Source organism: Ochotona curzoniae, unplaced genomic scaffold (genome assembly GCF_017591425.1).
Source record: "Ochotona curzoniae isolate NIBS_2020 unplaced genomic scaffold, NIBS_Ocur_1.0 contig_1014, whole genome shotgun sequence".
Lineage (NCBI taxonomy): Eukaryota > Metazoa > Chordata > Mammalia > Lagomorpha > Ochotonidae > Ochotona > Ochotona curzoniae.
This window is the reverse complement of record NW_024464920.1, coordinates 21165533-21189567: the sequence shown is the minus strand read 5'-3', so window position 1 is coordinate 21189567 and position 24035 is coordinate 21165533. Positions and strand designations below refer to the sequence as shown.

The following is a 24035-nucleotide window of genomic DNA, read 5'->3' as shown; positions in this document are numbered from 1 at the left end:
TCCATGCAGCTGTGCACCCTGGTAGTGATGTCCTTTGTAGAATGCAGGCAGCCTTGGACCGCAAACATAAAATGGCAGCTATGTTGTATGGGCACTGGTTTGTGTCCCAGTGGCTCCACTTCCCATCCAGCTCCCTACCTGTAGCCTGAAAAAGCAGTCAAGGACAGCCCAAAGCCTTGGGACCCTGTACCTGCATGGAAGACAGGAAGAACATCCTGGCTCCTGGCTTCAAATCACCTCAGCTCATCTCCAGCTGTTGCAGCCACCTGGATTCAGCAGATTGAAGATCTTCCTCTTTGTATATTTGACTTCCCAATAAAAATAAATAATTAAAAAAAATAAATATGGATGTCTCAAAAACCTAGAGACACGTGGGGAAAATGTACAGACCAATATTTTCTCAGAATCAATTTGAAGTGTTTATTTTGCTCGTTGAACTCACGTGCTTCTTTGTATAATGTAAAATAAATCATTATTTTCTATTCCAGACTTAACTGCTAGGAGTCTTGTAGTCTTACATTCAACTGAGTAAGTTTCTATTAGGAAACTTGGCCTAAGATTCCTACTATACTTAATTCTCCCTAGTTCACAATATAAAATTCAACTCATGCTTCTTTCATAAAGAGCACTTTTATAGCTATTTAATTTTGTGACTTTTATTATATGACTTTTAATGAAAATCAGTAATTACCAATTTTTTCATTACTGAGCAGTAACTTAAACCTTTATTAGCCCACACCACTTCCTTTTCGTATAGCAAACATGTTGTGTGACAGCTGTAAATTCCCTCCACTTTTCCCCAATGCCTCTATCCAGTAACAGCAACTAGGGCTCTTGAATGAATCCGACTCAGATAACCAGCAGAGCAATGTCCCCGCAGTTCTTTAGGATGGATATGCAATACAGTACAGAAGTTTATCTTCTCTGCAAGGGATTCAAGTTCTTCAAGACTTTTGTTGCAATATCTTTCTCCCTTACTGGTCTCAAGGTGAAAAATGAAGTGGTGTTTATGATATACAAGGAGATTATTAAAAAAATTTTTGCTTTAATATTTTCCAAGAAAACTATTGAATCTTTCAGTACAATATGCTTGGTATTACTGATTATAGCCAGATATAACTCAACCCAAGTGTCCATCATGTTAAAAGTGTACAAATAATCATGCTGTTGATTTTGTAAAGGAGCTTTATGAAAATCTGAGCAAATTTTGATTCAATTTTTTGCCAGAATTTTTGTTCAAGAAATTACAAAAATAAGTTAAATATAAATGCTAAAATATTGAACACAAAGGCACTAATATGATTCTATCATTTACCTGTGCAGCTTCTCCTGCTTGGTTTATACTTGATTTTATTTTAATTGTCAAAGGCAACAGAATATTCAGGCATATTCAATAAAATAAACTAGTGTACACCAGAGCACGCATATATAACAGATATGCTTTAAAAATGGAGGGTAGGTAGATATCCACTCCATAACGTTCTAGTAACAAGCTAAAACTTTTATAGTAACAAGAGGGAGTCATCAAGCTACCATTATTCTACCTCACAGAGGCCTATTAGAATTTTTGAGTACTTTTTTTTTTTGTAGAAGTGGTTAATACGTGAGTTGGTATTAAGTAAGCTTTTACTCTGTTAAACGTATTTGGTATTCCATATGTATTCTGGGAGAGAAAAAATTCATGCTGAAATCACAACACTATCAATGCTGTTTTACTACAGAAAACAAAAGGTTGTTGGGAATTAAGCTAATCATGAACTAAAAAAATATATATTAAGAGGTTGAGGGAGAGAAATGTACCAGCTCCAATTGATTAGTTCACTTCCCCCAAACGCCTGACATGCTCAGTGCCAGTGGGCAACTCTGCCCAGCTACCCCAAAAGGGTGCTAGAAATGCAATCACCTGGGCCATCATGGCTGTTTCCCAAGGTCTGTGTTAGTTACAACACTAGTAGGAGTTAGAGAAGGGTACTGAACCCTGGAATTCTTAATTGAAGCTGAGACATCTTAACTATGAGGCCAATCACCCACTCCTAAGAAACTCATTTTTTTTTTTTTGAGGAATGTAAAAGGAATCTTTTTTTCATATAAGTACATGAAATCTTTTAAAAGCTTGTAACAGACTACTGGCCATAGTTAAAATCCGTATCGGTCAATCTGTTAATTACTGGAGTACTAAGGCATTTATTAATACTAACAATGAAAAACACCTCAAACCACTGTAGGGAAAAGTGGTATTTTGGCAATACTAATCTTAAGGAGAGGCAAAAGTTAGGAGGCATAGGGGCCAGTGCGGTGACACAATGCATTAAAGCATGGATTACAACACCAGCAGCATGCCTGAGTGCTGACTTAAGCCTATCTCCATTTCTGATCCAATTCCAGCCTAATAAACTTGGGAAAGAGGAAGATGACCTTAAACACTTGACTCTTTGTCACCGATGTGGGGGACTTTAAGTGAATTTCAGGCTCCTGGCCATTCCTGATGGGTGTAGGCACTTGTGGAATGAACCAGTGGATGGAGAATCTCTTTCACTCATCCTGTAAAAAGCTATGACGTATAAAGGTGAGGCTTTGGGGACAGAGAATGTGGACAAACAATAAATACTATCCTCAAAGATTTTTCACCTCTTCCAATACTTACAAATACCTATCTTATCATCTTTATATTACTAAGAATAAAATCTACTACTATCACTAATTTTCCCAAACTTCACCTTTAGCTTTTCAAAAATTAGTTCCTGCAACTCAAACACTTTCTGGAATTTAAGCAATTACATGTTGACATACTCTGGCTCCCAAAAGCCCCCTATGTTTATATACATAATAAATGTTAGAAGCCTTTTAGTAAAACTTCAAAAATTAACAAATTAAGATAAAATGCATTATTTATGTTTACCTTAATATAGAAATAGATTTTTAGATCTCTGGCTTCTACGTTTTCATTAACAATTTAGTACTTTGGAATCTGGTCATTTTGTAGGCATGGAACAGCAATGAATCTCTATGTCATTCACCTAAGAGAAAGAACACGCTGCAGTTTACTTAGCCATTAACCCCAAAGAAATCAATGTTGTTAGGGAGACACAAAATAAGAATCTGACATTTCATTCTAAATCCAATGCTTTTTGGATAGCAGCACTCATATGCATATGACCTGTTAAAAAGGCATACTGAGACATGCAGAGATCTCTCTCACACGTACAACACACACCCGTGAAAAACAAGAAACATGACAGAAAAAGCTGCCCATCAGCCAGCTGTCATCTCTGCAACAAAGATTTTCATTCAAAAGACAAGACTAGGATGTTTGCTCTGTATTGTGCTAATAAAAACAAAGTTAAGGACAACCTACAAAACTATGAAATACAAAATCCTAGTTTGGAGAGAACAATCTGGATATACTGTTCTTACAACAGACTCAGTGGGTGTTGACACTGGGTGTGGTGACACTTCAGAGAAGAGAGGGAATATTACATAGCAACCATTAAGTAAAATAATCTAACGTGATAGTAAGTATCCATTTTCCCTTTTCATGTAAATACTCGACTCTATTGTTTCACAGCTGTATTTAATTTGCTTTTCAGGAATTCACATAAGAAATGTTTTCACAAATGATAGACATACACTAATATCTACTGTTCTGTGAGCAGGAATAGAAGTATTAAAAGTAGACAGAGGGCCTGGCGTGGTGGCACAGTGGTTAAGGTCCTCGCCTTGCACGTCTGGGATCCCATATGGTTCTAATCCTGGTGGCCCCACTTCCCACCCAGCTCCCTGCCTGTGGCCCGGGAAAGCAGTCGAAGACGGCCCAAAGCTTTGGGACTCTGCATCCGCGTGGGAGACCCGGAAGAGGTTCCTGGCTTCAGATCGGCATAGCATCGGCCGTTGCACTCACTTAGGGAGTGAATCATCGGATGGAAGATCTTCCTCTCTGTCTCTCCTCTCTGTATATCCGCCTTTCCAATAAAAATAAAAAATAAATCTTAAAAAAAAAGTAGACAGAAAGAATTCAAGCCTTGTTAGATTAATCTGTTTAAAACAGGTGTATTGCAAGTCATCTATTAAAATTCTAAAATCAAAAGTGCCTCTTAATTAGTTTCAGGTCTATTAGTTGATTTTTGGACAAATCTAATTTGGAGAATGAGCTAGTATTGAAACTTAAAAAGCATATGCCTGCAGCTATTAAAAAGTCAAAGGTTTATTTTTAAAAACCATTGTTTATGAAAATGAAATCTTGTGCTATAAGGCAATTAACTTGAAATTCAGTATTATCACTATTTTTTAACCCACTTATAAGAAAACTAGTTCTCAGACTCTGCGTACAGACAGCTTTATGTAAAATATATAAACATTTGTTCAAATTGGTACACAGATTGCAAAAAAATGGCAATTAAGATTGCATTTACAGATGTGCATGTACAATGTTGTGCAAATTATCACAATATTACAATTTCAAAAATTATTTAAACTGGTATCCAAGTAGCGCAATTAGTGGAAAAATACCCATGCAGAACAAAATTTAAAACATCTTCATTAAAAGTTCACACATTTAAAATAGTTTTATTCATTTTATTTGTATATGTCAAAATACATTTTTATTTCCAAAATAGTGGGTTTTGCAACTAGTTTCATGCAGAAACAAGGTCTGCTCAATACTACCAGTAAGTTCAATATAGCACAGTAGCTGTTCAGTTTTAGATACAAAGAATAAATAACCTAAATACAAAACACTAAAATATTAGAAACATGTATTTAATCATTCTTCACAGGCATCCGAACTTCACAAATATAAACCATAGCATGCCTAACTGTTGTGCAACTGGAACATGTTGCTGTCACTCAAACTGATCAATATATTTTACCTCCACATAAGAGCATGGAAATTCTCCATATTCAGACCCACCACTCATACAGTTCAAATATAACCAAAAATAAAGTTTCCGCAACTATCCTTGTACCTTTAAAATCAAGAATCCTGAGCTTGGTAGTAAGAGCATAACCTTATATCTTCATAAAACCAATCAAGAAAGGGAGGATTTAAAATCCTGCATACCAAAACACCCTTCCCAATCCCAAGTAATCTAAAATAGGCAGTAGAACACAATGACCTTTTAAAATGAGGGGGTACAAATTCACATTTAATATAGTATACAATACAATCGATAATACAATCAGCTACTATAAGCTTTACAATGTACAATTTATTCAAATGGCTGAACTGTTCAGTGGTTAAGGAGAGACAGTTATGCATCGGAAAGATGTGATACTTTTTGCATGGTTCCATGAAAATATAAAAGCGATTTGTCCAAATAGAAGCCATCTTCACTATGTACTTAGTTTTTTCTTTTTTTTTTTTCTCTTAAAAAAGGCCACTGAAATGTATAAAATGGTCTGAATATGATGGTGGTATCAAAGTTGATGCCCCTTAACATGGCAATAGCAGTGCATTTAACATTAACTCACGGGTTAAATCTGCAAATAATTCCATAGCATTACTTTGGCTAGCACAACAGTTTTAGACAGCACTCAGATAAATATAGGTATGTGAAATGTGAAATATTTATCTTATGCAACTTTAATTATGGTTGAATATTGTCAAACAAAAACTGAAAACTAAAAGCACTTTACAGTAGAAAACTTTTGTAAAGATAGGACTCCATATAATGTATAACTTTTTAAGTCTTTATATCACATTGTTATTGAAGTTTTTTTTGAACACTATAATGGAGTAGCCTACTTTGCATTAACAGACATTTGAAATAAGAAAATAGTCAAGCATGCCATGTGGTAGTCTAAAGATCAAAACAATACACTTATTTATATATACAGCATCACTCAGTACCTGCTAAAATGAATGTGACGATTATAGAATCTAACATCTTATACTACAATAATAAAAAACAAGAAGTGACGAATGAAGGCAGAAAATAGGACTTAAAAGATCTAATAGCAATAGACTTTAAAGCATTCATATAAGAAATAAATGCATATTGCACAAACAGTGAAAGCAAATGTTCCACCAAGCAATTCAGTTCCAGGTGGGAGACAACACAGCAAGTCTAATACATGACAAATATTTCAGAAGAGTGAATGTGTGTTTCTGTAAATGAAAAGGCTGTGAAAACATAGAGGACTATGCCACATGAAGAGTTAGAAGGAAAAGAAAAATAAACAAACAAACCCAAACTTAGATGTAAAGCCAAAAAAAATTAAATATCAAAAACTGGAAACTGTGGCACATCAAAAAATGCTGAATAACTGTCGTCTGTGAGAGCTGGAAGTTTTCTGTTGACACTAAGGTATTTATGTACAACTAAGGCTTACTGGTTAAATATCTGAGGCATATCTGGCCTTGAACACTTTCCTTATATGCTGGAGCTGTAAACAAGTTTTCTCAGTCATTAAAAAAAATTTTCTCAGCAGCTGCATTAACATGAAACAATGGTCTTGATTAAAAAACAAAACAAAACAAAACAAAAAACCCTTTCCCCCTCCCCCCCAAAACAAAACAAAACAAAAAAATCCTAGATTAGAGGGTATTTGGCAGGACATCCGAAAATGACAGTCTCCAAGGAGTCTTCCCAGGCTTACAGTGACTGTCACTATGGTCCACTGGGTTACTAAGATGTGCAATTCCTGCTGACTTTTTTTTTATTTGGAAAGTTTGCTTATTACTCTGATCAAAGCCCCATTTTCATCCTTTAGCCTCTGGTTGTCTGCTTTTAGGTCTGGTAACATCTATGAGGGAGGAAAATAGAAAAAAAAAGTTTCACTTTAACAAAAATATAGAACATTACTGTTAATAACATTTTCATCACAAAAACACATGATGTCAGTTATATACACATATAATAAATATTTTCTAATGTGTAAAATCATGTATCAGGAAGAAAGAAAAAAATCCCAAGAAAGTAACTGGCTTAACAAAACAATGAAAGATTTATGCTTTTAAAAGTACAATAGTAGTCTACAAAAGTCAGTTGGTTTTATGTCTTATAAGCCCATCATTTTAGAGCAGCCAAGAAATGGAGCCTATTTTCTTGGGCTAGGCTCTTAAAAGGAGTCTTTTATTGTTCCTGAAGCCTTTTGTTTATGTTGGACTTAAAACCGTAATACCTTTGTGATACAGACATACACAACACACAAAAAGATTCCATCAGCCAAAGCAACATGGAGCTAGACTTGACCAAATTACTATATTATTCACATGCTATACCTAAATTTAAGTGCTTACTACAATGTGTGTTCTAAGACATGTGCTCACAAAGTAATTATCACTATTATTAGAATGGCATAAAGATTACTCTTCAGCTAAAGTATTGAGAGTTTACCCATGAAAGCATCCTAACCCCCACAAAATAACTAACTAGTATTTGAAACAGAAAGGTACACCCTCATTTCCTCCAAACAAAGCAATTCAATTTTCCTTCAAGTAGGAAAAAGCCAACACTCTGTATGGGCCCTGGTTTGTGTCCCAGCTGCTCCATTTCACATCTAACTCCTGGGAAAGCAGCAGCAGATGACACAAGTCCTTGGGACCCTGCACCCACGTGGCAGACCTGGAGGAAACTAAAAGCTCCTGACTTTGGATTGGATCAGCTCCAGCTGTTGAGGCCATTTGGGGAATAAAGGTATATAGGATATCTTTTTCTTTATCTCTCCTTCTCTCTGTAAATATGCTTTTTCAATAAAAGTAAATAAAACATTAAAAAATTGTTAAAGGCAAAATTCCTATATGATGCTTTAGTTTAATTTTACGTAGAACTAATCAATTACTTCTCAGTGTGGATAAAATAATCTGAAGTTTGTCTATTAGGATATCTGTAATACAGAACTAAATGAATATAAACTACAATTGTTCTGACTGCAAAGGATGTTATTTTGAAATAAAGCAATGCTGACTCTTCAGCTTCAAAAAATATACAGAATGCTACACTGCTTATGTTTCATGTTCTTTTAGTAAAAACTGTAAATGTTAGCACATCTTAATATTTAAAATATGTGTGAAGCCAAAAATGTGCAAAAGCTTTACTCAAATACGGATAAATCTTTAAATTCCTAAATCACTTCTTAATTTTACCACTGCTTATCAGTTGCAATATATCATTAGTGATACTTTATAGCATTTTGAGAAGTCATGCATAACGGAAGTTATATGATGAGCTTCGGCCATGTGGCATTATTTTGTAAAAGTGAGCTCTTACTAATCAGTGACACACTTACTGTTACACCACCACCTGCCAGGCTCTACCCAAAGAAATGATGAACTACAGATTTACTGACTGCACATGCCTACAGAACCCTGAATGCCTGGCTACCACTCTCCTCAAGACTCTATTCTCTAGCAGCAGGTGCTCATTTTACTTTTTCAGAGTTTGAATTTGCTTTATTTGGTACAGGTTCTGCAGGAATCATAACAAAGAAACAGAAATAGAGAACAAGAAAATGGTTAAGTGCAAAGTAAGAATAATGAATAGAAAAAGAAAAAAATAAAAGTCTTAAGAGAATATTCCAAAAGATGTAGAAAGGTTAAGTAATGCATTTCTAAAATTTTATTTCAACTTAATCAATACAAGCAACCAAAACTCAAGTTTTGTTTCTTATTTTCAAAGATAGTGACTCATACGCCTTAATAATAAACTAAACAAGTCATCAATAACACATTTGAGTCTTAAACTTCTAATTCTACAGGCCTAATTTCCTTTGCATTAGTTAATCTGTGATGCAATAAAGATAATATAGGCAAAGATGTGACAAGATGGAATTCTTTTCTTTCACTGCAAACAGTATTCAACATTCAGATCTAGTAACTATTTCCTCAGACAACACCCAAGTAGATAATATAACAGTTGTACCTATCTACTCTCCTAATTTTAAACCTCCTCTATCATTTATTGTCCTAGAAATGCAAGAGTATATAAAAATTGGCATAATAAAAATAACATTCACATCTTAGAGTTATACCTAATTTTCCTACACCAGTACAAAAGTGTGATTCATATGGGTTATCAAAATGATTTAGTTTTTAATTTTTCTTCTAGCTCACTAAAACCTGAATTTAGGAAAAAGAAGCATAGGATACAGACAGCTAATAATCTGGGTAACCAGCTTTGAGAACAACTGACGTAATCAATATCTACAGTAGTTACTACAAAATTTATGTTCATCATATCTTCCATAAAAAGCATAGGGTACTTACCTTAAGTTCTTCTTCCATTTCAGATATTCTTCTTTCTAGAGCTCTTCGTTCCTAGATCAATTTAAGGTTTCAATATTAATTATATAGCTATTAAATTCTTGGGTTTTCTTTTATATTGTGAAACAGTGATATTTGAGAATTAAATCAGGAGCAGTATAGAAAAAGATGTGATGGCAGTGATGTGTAAAGAGCTTTCCAAAATTTGAAAATAATAAATATGAAGTACTTTATAAGCTTTTAAATTAAAGCTTCAACATTCTGGTAAGAAGTTAAATACGTGTTCAAATTAGTTTTTCATTCATGTAAAACTCAGGGGTAGAGTAAACAAATCTCAAGACTGAGGATTTTAGAGAAAAGGAAAAAAGTCACACAAAGATGCACTTATACTACAGTGATAGAAGCAGAAAAGCATGAAGCGGACATGCCTAAAGTGTGTAGGATGAATTTCAACATTCTAAGAGAAGCTCAATTTACCCCATACACTGTGTACTAGCCATTATTTACTCAACTGACTTTACAGCTTTGTATTTAGCTTGATACTGTGTGTAGCATTAATGCGGTGAATTTAATGGAGAAGCAACTGCAGCATTTATTTTAAACTCATTTCAAAGAGTGACAGGCAAAGCCAACAAACAATATATTATTGCAGTGTATTGTTTTATTTTCCCATAAATGATAAGCATTCTAGGGTGTTATGCAAAAAAGCAAGCAGCAGTATATGATCAGCTGTAAAACTGGTTAGGTCATACCGCCCAGAAGATACTGACTCTTGCCGGTCACCTTTCAGATACAAACCATTTATATTTAGTTTAATCACACTGAAACTATTTCCAAGACATTCTTTCCCAGATTAATAATTAATGCTGACATTTAGTAAAGCAGTACACTTACAGTAATGTCAATGTTTCAGGTAGGTGATTTAGAAACAATGGATGAGATTCTACTCATGGTCTCACAGTACCGGGTTAATATAATACTCACATGCTTAAACATTATTACAGATGAAATGTTATTTTCTATAGAGAACTTTCTCTTAGCTAAAGTCAAAGTTGTGAGGAATTCATATGAACACTGTACTTGGTCAAATGAAAGCACCCAGAGTGTCCTATTTGAGCCTCACAACCTTGTGAAATAGCATGAAGAGACTTCTGAGTGAGATGTAATCTTTTCCCCATGAGCCTCGACTTTGTTCTGCTCACCTAAGATTTTAGCCTAAGCCAAGATGAGAACTCCATATCAACTGTCTGATGCTACTGACTCAATGAAATTGAGAGTTGTAAAGCTATAGGTAATTACTTGTGTTGAATAAACAAGCTCAATAACATTAAAAAACATTTAAGGGAAAATGCATTTAAAATGCTTAGGCCAGTGTATGCATGATACACAGAGAATATCATTAGCAGTTATCACTAATAACTATAAATGTTTATAAAACTGAGAGCAGTTTAGCTACATTGTAATTTATCTACATTTGAAAAGCATAAAAAATCAGCTGAGAATGTAAGGATACCAAAAGGTTCTCTGTGTGTGTGTGTGTGCGCGTGTGTAAGCCTAGGAAAAAAAAAAAAAAAAAAAGAAATGTACCAAATTATCAGTTTGCTCTGTGTGACAGCTTATAAATGATATTCACTTTATTTGGTAACAATTTTGCAACAAACATACTGCTTTCATAAGAAAATTTAAAAACTAAAAAATATGACTTCTCAAAATAAACATTTTAAGTATATTTTGATTTCTTTCATCTCAACCACTACTGTGATACCAGAGAATTTTATTATTTTTGTGTATCTTGGAAATAAGACTCTCATCAGCAATAAATAAACAATTCTACATTTTTAGCAATTACTATATATATATTTTAAAAATGGCTTAATACAAATTTTTAACACTTGCTGAAATCACAAAATGATAGCTACTGCAAGGCATGACCATAATAAATGAAACATTAAAAGAACACATGTATAGTTTGTGTTTTTTACCATTTTGCTTTGTTTGGGGGTAGGGAAAATGCAAACAGATTATACTAAGAACAGAAGAAAACATTTTTATATTGATTGCTCCTGATGAAGTATTCTCTAACTTAGTCATAGCTATCCAATACAACTTCTCCTCAGGTCAAAACTGCGCCGAGTCTAGCCACTGCCCAGCTGCCTTACAGATACTCTGACATCCCTCTCCTTTCCTCCTGGAGCATGCATACATTCAACTACTCGGACTGCACTTGCAGAGTTAGTCCTATCAAATCCCAGGTCCCTGAGCAGTAACAATAACTGGAGAGAAATACAGGCGAACATACCACAGCCAATACAGCTGAAAAAATGTTAAAATGACAAAGATTTTCTTTGATCAATTAAAATCCCATTTAATGCTAAGTAAAGTCAAAATTAAAAATACTGTTGAGCTATGTTTTAAAGGAGTTTGAAATTTGATGTCCTCAGATTTAGAAATTTTAGGAATGCAAGTATTTTAACTTTGTAAAGAACTGAAACTTACATATGATTAAAATGCTTTTGGTATTTAACTACTGGAAATCAGTGTGAGTTCAAAACTGTCAGATTTACAGACACAAGGTGTACGTTCAAGAATAAAAGTAAGACAGTGTTTTAAAGAATTCATTAAAAGAATAAATTTTATTTAAGTTCACTGGATACCTAGACAGATCCTTTAGGACTTTACGATGAAGTTAAGTTATATATTAACAAAGTTAATACATAAAAAATTTTAACCAACTGAAACTGTAGTAAGAACGAAAGAAAAATGACCCAATGCTTACAAAAAAGAAAAAAAATAAACCCACAACAAACTACTGAAGTGCAAAATGATCGCTTATTCTATAAAATGGACACTTACCCTTTTTTCCATTTCCAATAGCGATCTATCTGCAAACCTCTCTTGTCTCTGCAACAAAGCAAGAAAGTATAAAAGAGATTTCAATGCAATAAAGACTGGGAGTTGGAGGGGGTCACAGAAACTTAAAACAAAAGTGTGTTTACTCATTTTCAATTCTTTGAAAGACAGAGCAAAAGAGTCACAGAGCCTTCATTCTGCTGGTCACTCCCCAAATGAGCATAACAGCCATGCTGGGATCAAGCTGCAGGTAGGAACCTGGAACATTCCATCCAGGTCTCCCACACTGGTGGAGGGACTCAGGTACTGAGGCCAGCATCTGCTGCATAAATAGAAGTGAGGTGGAACTGTAACCCAGGCAAACCCCAGGTACACTCAATGTTCCACAATGGCAGCCTACATGGGAACTCTTGAGGGAACGGAAACAGATCAGAGCATTTAGGTAGTGTACTAATAATAAACAGGGTGAGGAGGGCCCGGCAGCATGGCCTAGTGGCTAAAGTCCTCGCCCTGAACACCCCGGGATCCCATACAGGCGCTGGTTCGTGTCCCGGCAGCTCCACTTCCCATCCAGCTCCCTGCTTGTGGCCTGGGAAGGCAGTCGAGGACGGCCCAAAGCCTTGGGACCCTGCACCCATGAGGGATACCCGGAAGAAGTTCCTGGATCCTGGCTTTGGATCACCATAGCATCGGCTGTTGCGCTCACTTGGGCAGTGAGTCATTGGATGGAAGATCTTCCTCTCTGTCTCTCCTCCTCTCTGTATATCTGACTTTCCAGCAAATAAATAAATCTTAAAAAAAACCCAAAAAATAAAAAACAGGGTGAGGAAATTCAAAAAGTAACATTTGTACTGAAGTAATAAAAAGTATGAAGAATGTTTTAAAAGAGAATGGTCTCACAGCTTTCATTCTACTGTTTGTATCACTTTTCCCCAGGTGTTTTCAGGCCTACCTGGCAGTGAAGACAGTGAGCATTACTGTTTGTATCACTTTTCCCCAGGTGTTTTCAGGCCTAGCTGGCAGTGAAGACAGTGAGCATTACGGAACAAATACAAAGGACATGGGTGCTTTCCCTCACATGGTCATGTTTTCTCTTTTTCTGCACTATTAGGAAAGGTTAATATGAAATGCACTTGTTACTAGGAGAGTGATTTCAAGTCTATGTAGCCAGATCAATAAATTGGCCTTTCTGTTCTCTCCTAACGTTATCAAAATTTTGCTTACTCAATGTGTTTTTTTGTCCCAATTATTATATTATGTTCCAGAATCAGCAAGGAGGTTCACTGGTATGACATTCTGGCTATATAGCTTTCTTCCTTGGTAACTTGGCTCTCTGACTCTCTTTTTGCTTTATATTACCTAAAAACTGATAAAATCTTGAGATCTGAGTCTGGCTTGGAGGGTGGAAGGCTTCTTGGGTTTTAAGCTACATACTAGATTCTATCCTCAAGAGCTTTGTATCTGGATACTGAGCTTGCGCCAGTTAAAAACATTAGGTATCGTGAATCTTACTTACACTGACCTTTCTACAGATGCCTCCTTTGGGATTTCTGGTCAATTTGGTGAAATGAAGCCATCCAATGACTTCCTCCTTAATAGCCAATGTGATGAATAACCAACTTTACTACTACACTAAGAATAATTTTTGACCACTTTAACAAGAGTAATTGTTTATTATTTCTAACCATGAAACAGGAATTTTGTCATCTATTAAGCAAAATTCCAGTTCAATGTACTCTATGAATTTTCTTTTCTCAATCTTTAGCTTTGACATTTTATTATCTTTAGCACTTGTAATCAAATAATTTAAAGCTTTCCCAAAGATATTAATTTTTTGCATATTTGAAAGGCAAAATGAGTGAGAGTGGAGAGGCAGAAGCAGAGGGAGATGGAGAGAGGAAGAGGAGAGACTAGGAGATGGGAGAGTTCTCCCATGCAATGTTTGAAGCCTCAAATGCCTGCAACAATGGAAGATGGGCCAAGCTGAAGCCAAGAGTCAGGAAATTCACCCAAGTACTTGGTCTACCAATTGCTGCCTCAGTTATGTTGGCAGAAAACTGGATTAGAAATATTTTAGAAGCAGCTGGGGCAATGAAGTCACATATAGGTCAACAAATTTTTAGACTGGAAAACAATATTTCTACTGGAGAGTTCCAAAAGCAGAAAATTTGTCTGCCAACTTCATGGGTAATATAACTTCAGTCTAGCTAATTTTTTTCCTACTATTCTTAAGATTTTGAAAACCCAAATCAGGGCCAAGCATGATGGTTCAATTGGCTAATCCTTCCTTTGCAAGTGCTGGGATCCCAGCTGCTCCACTTCCTATCTAGCTCTCTACTTGTGGCCTGGGAAAGCAGCAGACGGCCCAAGGCCCTGGGACCCTGCACCTACATGGGAGACCTGGAAGAAGCTCCTGGCTTCAGAGCAGCTCAGTTCCAGCCATTCTAGTCATCTGGTGAGCATCAATCCTTCCTTCAAATTATTTACTTATTCAAAAGTCAGAATTACAGAGAGAGGGAAAGGAAGAGAGAGATTTTCATTTGCTAGTTCACTCCCCAAATGGCTACAACAGCCAGGGATGCGCCAGTCCAAAGCCCAAAGCCCAGAGCTTCTATATTTATTCTTATTGGAAAGGCAGATTTACAGAGAGATGGAAAGATAGAAAGACTTCCATTTATTGAGTCACTCCCCAAGTTGCTGCAAAAGCCAGAACTCAGCTGATCATAACTGAGGAGCTCGGAGCTTCTTTTGGGTCTCCCATGCAGTGCAGGGTCCTAAGGCCTTGGGTCATCCTCAACTGCTTTTCCAGGCCACAAGCAGAGAGCTGGATGGGAAATGGAGCAGCTGGGACATGAACTGGTGCCCATATGAGATACCAGCTATTGCAAGGGAAGGATTTTAGCCACTAGACTATTGCGCCGGGCCCATTAGCAGTGTAATTTTTAAGAAATCTCCTCATTATAAATTCAGCATATTTAACAAGATATTCAAGGTGGCTTAAAAAGCAGAGGCTATCCTATTTGTTTTTCAAAAGTTGGTACCTGACCCACAGAAGTTTTATTAAGGGCATACCTGAACAGGACCATGTTCAGTTAACAGAATCATGAGCACAAACAAGGGGCTCCAACTTGCTAGTAAATGGCTAAATCCCCAATTCCCCTCTGCTGCAGAGTTTGAATGAAGAGGCTTTCAAGAAGAATTGGGTGACAATAAAGTCTCACAGATAGAACTGGATATCATACTCATTAAACATGACTACATTCCCAAGGCTGAAACAACGTTCATGGAACATGTTCTGTTATTTTCACAGAAGCTCATATTAAGTTACCAGTGAAACTGGTACATGTTCCACTCTATGTACAGTTTAATGAAAGTCAGTTGTCCTTGACACATCAGTTTTTATGACACCTTGCTATGAAACATGTTCTTGTTCTGCTTTTTATTTTTCCTGGCTATTTAGAGCAAGCTACCAACAACTGAAGGAATCTCAAGTCTGAATCTGGTGCAACTGCTTCACAACCCAACAGTGGCTAACAAAACTAAAAGACCTAGTTACAAATTCAACAAAACTTATAAAACATAAGAAAAACAACATCCAATTTATAAATTCGATGCCAATTTAGAATAATACTTTCAAGCTAAATGAAAGCTGTGCTACAAAAATATGTTTATGCTAGCAAGTCCCATGTTGAACTAGCTCATTTTCTTAAAAACTTCAGTCTGCTAGAGTTTCTAACATATTTATAATGCATATATAACATATATAAGTTTTAAGACGTAAGAGTTTCACTGGTAGCAAATCTTTCTCTTTTTTGAATAAGGCAGAGGACATTATATGCTTCATAGTATCACCAAAAATTGGTGCTCCGTAGCACGTGACAAAAAACACTTTCCAAGTCATATATATTATAGAGTATATGCAAGTCATATACATTATAGGGCCTATGTATAATGCTGTGAGTTTTGCTTAGCTATTTCAATTTTGCTATCTAAAATTGAGCTCTCCAGTTTACTGCATAGAAGGAAATTATAACAGAAGTTAAGATTAAAATGTCTTTCAGCATTAGTAAAATCGAATTACTTTTACTTGAACAGGAGATAATCAGAACTAAAAGTTACTAAAGCAATTACTATTGTTTTAATTATTTTTTTCTACAGATGTTTTCATTGCTTTATTACATTTGCTGTGCTGAACATAAGCACTTAAATTCTTCATGTGTTGTACCCTGGATATTTAAAAGCTTACAAAGACCTTTGACTTCTATATTCCTTTTTTTTTTTTTCCCTGGGTTACATCCGATTTTATTCTTTTATTGCATTGCCTGTCCCAGAATGGGGGATCAAAGTAGCCTGGGAGTCTCATGTGTTCAGAGCCCCTAGGATTGGGGAGGGGTCATTGCAGTTGAAGTAGAGCCACAGGCTCTGTGTCAAGGACCTGCATAGCTTGGGAAGATTGCCATGTGGCCTGGGTGCCCACTTGCCCCGAAAGGGCCAAAGCAGGGGGCAAACTGGGTAGTGAGCCAAGGTGGCCACTCTCCTGGATGTAAGTGGGCAGGGTGTGGTATGATGGCTTCTGGATCACCCTGAGGTCCTATACAGGGGCTACCCAGGACAGGAAATGGAAGCTGGACTTGAACCAGTGCGGATTAATTGTGGCAGGTGTGGCTGGGGCCTCAAGCAGGGACTGTGCTGCCACCTCGAGTTGAGGGTTCAGGACCCAGCTGCTGGGGGAATCGCTGGGCAGGAGGGGCTCAGTGCACCAACGTCCCTAGACAAAGGCTCAGCCCCAACAGCAGCCAAAGCGAAGGGTCTGCGGTGGGTCCCAGGTGCACTTCAGTGGTGTGTCGGTGTAGGGTTCAATGCAGGCAGCAAAGCCCATGACATGTGCCACATAGCTCTGCTCCTGCACCCCGTGTACCAGGTGAGCCTGTGGTCCGCGTGCCAGCAGTGCCATGTTCTCGTCGCCGTGTGTCTCACTCGACAGGGGCACGGCTGCCTGCTGTTGGTAGTCAGGGTCATTGCTGCTGGTCTCAGTAATGTTCTTAATTCATACATTTAGCATTATTAATTTACTTTAGAAATAAGCAATTACCAGTAATTGCATCATGATGCTCTTTTAAAAAAATGAATAAACTATTATCAGTAACCAAACTTCTGTTTAGAATTGACGTAAGCAAAGTTTCAGTGAGATTTATAATATGAAATAAATCACAGTCATTACCTTGAGAGTAACAGAACGAAATGATACAAACCTGGGTTGCTTTTTCCAATTGTAATTTAAGATCTGTCAATTCCATACTTGTATCATGTAGCTGTGCCTTTAACTTTTCATTTTCAGCTAGAATTTGTTCATAAAGCTATGAAATTAGGGGGAGGAATAAATTACTATTAGGCTCTTTTCATACTTTTTATCTCTCACAAATTCTTACAAATCAGTTTAGGCATTTAAAACTTAGACTTTATAGAAAAAATCTGATTTTCTAGGTACCTCATAACAAGACTGAGGGACTATATATCTGCACCGAGACAGAAACGGAGCAGGGGAGTCTGAGCTTTCCGGGCCGTCATTCTCTCTTGATTTCAAAAAAATAAGATGGAAACTTTTCCAGAGTTAAAAGGCAAGTGAAAGAGTTCTTGAAATATTAAAACTCTCACGATAAAATCTAAGACATCTGGCTTTCTTGATTATTTCTTCCTCTTTCTTAACACCCGCTTGAATCCACTGCTTCTTTTCTATCCATTTCTACTACTTCCATTATAATTCTGGTGACCACAGGCTCTTATTTAATATTTTCAAGTACCAACATTGGTTTCCCTATCTGTTTTATAAAAATATCAACTTTTCTAAATGAAAATATCATTTTCAAGTGCCAATTATCCAATTACCCACTGCAAATTAAAACGTAACTGGTTTCACATGGTTTGTATCATATAGATATCTTTAAAAATGGGCATACACATTAGCTGTAGTCTCAAACAAATGTCACTTCCACACTACTGATTACACTGAAAACTGATTCATTCCCAAAGCATCATGTGTCTTTTTACCATTAAGTCTGTGTGTTTGCAGTTTTACTGTGTTTGGAACATTTTTCTCTCTCATTTTTGGGAGTTAACTACTAATCATCCTTTTTTTCTTGGCTGAAGTCTCACTTTTGAATTAATCAATAGGTCCCATCACTTTTTTATTTTACAATTTTCTGAAACTCATTTTCTACATATAGGTAATTGTCAGTTTAAAAACTCTTTAACTCAGGCCTGGTGTGACAGCTAAACTGGCTAAGCCTTGCCTTACAAGAGCAGAAATACGGTATGAGCAGTATTGACTTATGTCCTGGCTGCTCCACCTCCCATCCAGCTCCCTGCGTGTGACCTGGGAAGTAGTCGAGGATGGCCCAAAGCCTTGGGACCCTGCATCTGCATGGGAGACCTGAAAAAGCTCCTGGCTCACAGCATTGGGTTGGCTCAGTTACAGCCGTGGTGGCTGTAGAGTGAACCATGGTTGGAAAATCTTTTTCTCTCCTTTTTTTCTGTACATCTGCTTTTCCAATACAACCAGTAAATCTTTAAATAATAATAACAATAAAATTTTTTAAAATCCTATTAACTCATGCATGCAAATGTCTGTTTCTCCTGTACAATGTAAGATTCCCTTGATTGGCAGACTAGTATTTCCATCTCAACTTGATCATGAGTAGAATCTTATTACTTTGAAGAATTCAGTATTCTTTATAAAAATTATTTTTACTGGAAAGGCAGATTTCCAGAGAGGACAGACGGGGAGAAAGATCTCCCTGATTCACTCTTGAAATGGCTGCCCAACGGCTATAGCTTAGCCAGTCTGAAGGCAGCAGCCAGAAGTTTCCTCCAGGTCTTCCACATGTGTGTAGGGAATTGGATGGGAAATAGACCAGCTGGGACATGCCAAAACTTGCAAGCAGAGGATCAGCCAATTAAGCCTTGTGTTGGCCTTAGAATTCAGTATTGTTTACCAAATATGTTACTCATATTTTAACAAGACAGCTCCTTCTTGCTCTTCTCTTGATGACTTGCCTTAAAAGAAAATATGTAATTTAAGTAATTGCCAACAACACAGGGGCATGGTATAAATAACCCCATGTACCATGTTTGTCCAATAAACATCACGTTTTTTCCAAACTCATATTAGAAAGAATCATGATAGTTACAACTCTAGGTTTTTGAGTTTGTGGGATTTACTTTTTAACTACTTCTATTTTAATAACAAATTAGCTACTACAAGCTTTTCTTAGTTATCTAACAAAAGTTATATTTTCCTTAAAAAAAAAAAAGTCATACTCTCTATTTGGCTGTTTCCTACTAACAGATAAAGAAACACTTGATCTTAGCCAAAAGGCCAAGAGGCGATTCAGATGAGCAAAGGGTATACATGCATACACGTAAAGATACACACAACCTACAAAAAAATCCTGTTCAGCTCAATTGTAATATAATGTGAAACAGATACTTTTCCATTCTTATATAACATAATATAAATACAATGTCAAAAATTGAAAATGAAAGTTATTTCAGGACACTGATTTCACGATGAGTTTTTCATAAAAATATATAAAAGAAACACAAAATCATGTTTTACAACACAGAAGGTAACTTACTTTTAAGGCAATATAGCTAAACAATCTATACCTTTTTAAAGTCAGTTGAGTCATCCTTTTCTAGTCTGCTACTATAAGGTTTTCTTTCTTCTAAGTAACTGTAGGATCCAGAACGACCCAGCAAGGAATCATACCGATCACTAGCTGAAGTGGAACTGGTTTCATATCTTCAAAAGATAAGTTTAAATCAAAATTCTTAGTGTAAACTTTAATAACTTACATGAACATACATTGTAATATATGAACTTGATAGGCCAAACAGCAGGTAACAATTTCCTGTCCATTAACGTCTTGTGATAGGTAACTGAAAATTGTTTTCTAATACTACGCAACTGCAAATATTTAAACCATCAATTTCCACAGCTGAAAATCAGAGCTGGTTTCACAATCTAGCAAATACTTTCAATAATATAAAATCAAACTTTTTTTTCATTTTGAACATCTCTAAGATCATAACATGACATTGTATTATAATTTCGTTGGTAGCATCTTTTCTTTTTCAGGGAATTCTAACATAATGGTGCTTAGATTTAAATATAGTATATCCAAAGTGATTATCAACTTGTCCTCAACAGGAAGAACATAACATGGCAGATGGAAATTCTCTTCCTATGATTCTGAACTTAAGTTTCTGTTTCTGAGAAACATTACCTACTCTTTATTTCAGTTCAGCAAAACTACCAATAAAGAAACTTTGTTCTGGGTTATACAAGGCAGTGGTAACAAACATGGGCAAGAGAAATGATTTGGAGGTTACATTTGAGGATATACTGCAATTCTCTGGAAACAACAACGAGTTAGATGCCACTGTTAAAAATAGCTTCATTTCTTTACCTAAATATTTTGACCACTTAATTAAGATTTTGGCCAAGGGTGGAACTCATCAGTCCTTATCTTAATAATGATACAGTCAGCACTGAAGTAATCTAGGAAAATTTAAGGAAAGTTACACTGTAGAAAGTTGGCAAAGATCTTTCTTCATAGTGACTTACTATGACTGGTGAACTAAAAGTAAAGCCTTTAATGAAGAAAACTAAAAATATTAAATAGGCCATCTAAATTTCTATACATTATTACCAAGATAGTTCAATAAATATCCATAAGTATGTAATGAAATAATTTTAGCAAAACCAGAAAAGGGTAAAACAAAAAGTAAAATAAAACAAAAAGGCCAAACATACCTAGAAATGGAATCCGTCTATAAAAAAAGAGAAAAACAAACACAGGCATACTAAATTTCCAAGCAGTCCACAAACCATTAATTTAATCAAACAAGTACATTTAATGACATCAACATCAAATTTAATTTCATCCTTGAACCCATCTGTTCACTATGCATGCTTTAATGTTAATGTGGCAGTATGTATAAAGATGCTCTAAGAACAAAGAATCATTATGTGTTTTCATATGCACAATATCATACAGTTGGCTTTCATAATCAATGGATATCTTTTCTGTCTTCCCATAAAAACTACCAGACATTTTCCTAATAATGAGGAAAGGGGAAGGAAGACTGAGAGACATATTAATTACTTATACTGCTTAGTAGAAGAAAAGTAACACCTCCTTACATTAACAAATGTTAAGTTTACTATGTGACACCTTAAAACAAAGGTTCTACTCTTTTTGATTTTTGACGGAATATAAAACACAAATAAATACGTATGATTTGTATGCAAGACTATATGTATATATAATTTAAGGCACAGAAAGTCAATATTAACTGATTCACTTTGTCAGGCAAATGGTCTGCTATACTGATGTTATAATAATTATTGTTATCTAAGTGGTAAAATAGTTTCATTCGGAACCAACACAGTGTTTCTGAGGCAATCACGAGCTTTTTCTCTTTTTAATGAAATACCCATGTTCTTATTCTTAGAAATGATGTTCTACATAAGATCTCATATGCAACATCAATAATAAAAATGCAATTTGGGAAGCCAGAAAATCTTCCTTCCCCTCCAGGTAGGGGGGAGATAGGGGTCTGTGTGTTAAGGCAGTGAGAAGTGTCAGATGAAGAAGAAAATTGTTAACATTCTCTCTCTTCTGCACCTGCCCCCTTTTTTCCCTTGAACAATGACAATTCTTAGCACTTTAATACAGGAGGGAAGCTGATGGATGAACTAACAGAATATAATCAATCTGCAAGACTTAAGAGGTTTCCCTTCAACTCTGACAACTAACAGGCAAAGGGTCATCATTACTCCCTACAAATAATTTACCCTCAGAACTAATTCACTCCCTAACCACTAAGGGATAAAAGTATCTTCTGGGCTAAAAAAGAAAGAAAAGCAAGGGAAGGGACTTTCACTGCTTGCTAGCTGTGCAGCATTAACTCCTTCCCACTTGCCCTAAGTTCTTCGTCAGTACTGTGAGAGAAAACAACGCCATTGCGGAAGACTGTTGGAAAAACCTAGTTGTGATTATGAGTAAGTCTTTTAAGACCCCAAGTTTCTAAAAATGTTAAAGTTAAGAGGTTGGCTTACTTTTTCAGCGAATATAATTTTGCCTCCTATAGAAATAAGATCTGAGCATACTACATCTGCATTCCTGCTATTTGCAATATTTGGATATTTTTCTTTGGTCAGAGTTCTATTTGCATTTTTGCTTTTTCCTCTTAACTTTAGAGGCTTACTTACATAACTAAACTTTAACAATTAAGAGTATACAATTTGATGATTTTTGATAGTTGTGGGTATATCCATAATCCCACCTTTACAACAAAAGTTAAAAACATATCCGATGCCTCTAAAAACTTTTTGGGGTCTCCTTCTTGCCCTTCACTCCAGTACTCTATATGTAGATGTGGAATGTAATAACTGATTTACATGAACAAATGTAATTAAGCATAATTAATTAGCAATTATTAAGTATCAATGTTGTTCAATAAAAACATTCACTATTTACCTGAGTTTCTTTCTTATTAGATCCTTCTTCTGTATCTGATTGTTGCTCTTGTTCATTTTCGTCACTCTAAAAATAGATTTTCAATTTATTTTAAGGAATTAGATTTCAAACACCTAAAAACTCTAGAAACTTTCCAATTTAAAATAATTTTTGAGAAAAATAAACTATGAAATAATAAAATATTACTTATAAGGGGGTGTTTTTCTATTCCATTTAGAGGAAGTCTATCTGATCAATTGACTCAAGCCAGCATAGAAATATAAAAAACAGACTTCAGATGTGCGAAGTAAAATAATTTTTTAAAAGATTTGTTTTTATTGGAAGGGCAGAGCAGATATACAGAGAAAGAGAAACAGATTTTCCATCCATTGGCTTACTCCCCAAGTGGCTGCAATAGCCCAAGCTGAGCAAATCTGAAGCCAGGAGCCAGGAGCTTCTCCCAGGTCTCCCACACTGGTGCAGGGTCCCAAGGCTTTGAGCCGTCCTTGACTGCTTTTCCAGGCCATAGCAGGGAGCTGGATGGGAAGAGGGGTTGCTGGGACACAAACTAGTACCCATAAGGCAAGGACTCTGGCTGCTAGGCTACTGTGCTGGAGCCTTTGAAAATAACTTTAAGACAAGAACGGGTAGAAAGAAAAATTTGCTGTTTCTTTTGAAGAAAAAATTTTGAAAAATTTTTAAAAAGTAAAAGAAAAACTGCTTTGCTTCCCTCCAAACGATCATAACATATAATCCTTACTCAGTTCCTAAGCCAACCATCAAACTATAAAGCTATCCCATGTGGGTACAGGGTCCCAAGGCTTTGATCTGTCTTTGACTGCTTTCCCAAGCCATGAGCAGGGAGCTGGATGGGAAGTGGAGCAGCTAGGATACCAACTGGTACCCATATGGGATCCCAGAACATGCAAGGCCACTAGGATATTGTGCCAGGCCTTTGTTAAAAAATTTTTATAGCAACATGTTTCCTTGACTTATTAATATGTAAATATTTTTCCACATCTTTGATAATACAAAGATGTTTCAACATATCTTACATCTATGTTATCTGAGGTACATTAGTAATTGAATAAAATGAAAAATGAACTAAATACAACTAAAAGACAAAAATAAGTAATAAAAAGTTGACATACATACATAAGAGAAAAAAATACATTGCACAAAGATTATTCAAGAGAGATCTTTAAAAAAAAGCAGATTTTAAAGTAAAGCTATTTGTTGTTAGAAATAAACAGGAGCATATAAATATCAATTCAACAGGAGGTCAAGTGATCCCATGTTTTTTTTCATGAAAGAATGGGGTTAGAGATTGAAGACAAGAACAACAAAAATGAAGCAATGCATGTAAATGGATTGCTACAATCAACAGTATGGATACAATTCACAAATGTAATACTGAGTTAAAAACCTATAGTTTTATGGTTCCATTCACATGTGCCTCAAAA

General features: G+C 35.8%; 1 protein-coding gene across 7 annotated transcripts in view; it reads right to left on the bottom strand.

The window, feature by feature from the left end:
• Positions 1-4558: 4558 nt before the first annotated feature.
• Positions 4559-24035, bottom strand: part of PPP1R12A (protein phosphatase 1 regulatory subunit 12A) — a 123533-nt gene continuing 104056 nt past the window's right edge. For 6 of the 7 annotated variants that reach the window (XM_040981174.1, XM_040981181.1, XM_040981206.1 and 3 more), the window contains 7 exons: positions 22594-22659; positions 20865-20881; positions 19715-19850; positions 17302-17406; positions 12053-12100; positions 9203-9253; positions 4559-6741 (listed from right to left, as the gene is read on the bottom strand). In XM_040981174.1, coding sequence (XP_040837108.1) covers positions 6655-6741; positions 9203-9253; positions 12053-12100; positions 17302-17406; positions 19715-19850; positions 20865-20881; positions 22594-22659 — 510 coding nt within the window. In that variant the 3' untranslated portion in view covers positions 4559-6654. The remainder of the gene's footprint in view (positions 6742-9202; positions 9254-12052; positions 12101-17301; positions 17407-19714; positions 19851-20864; positions 20882-22593; positions 22660-24035) is intronic. The other variant, XM_040981189.1, reaches the window with a different exon arrangement.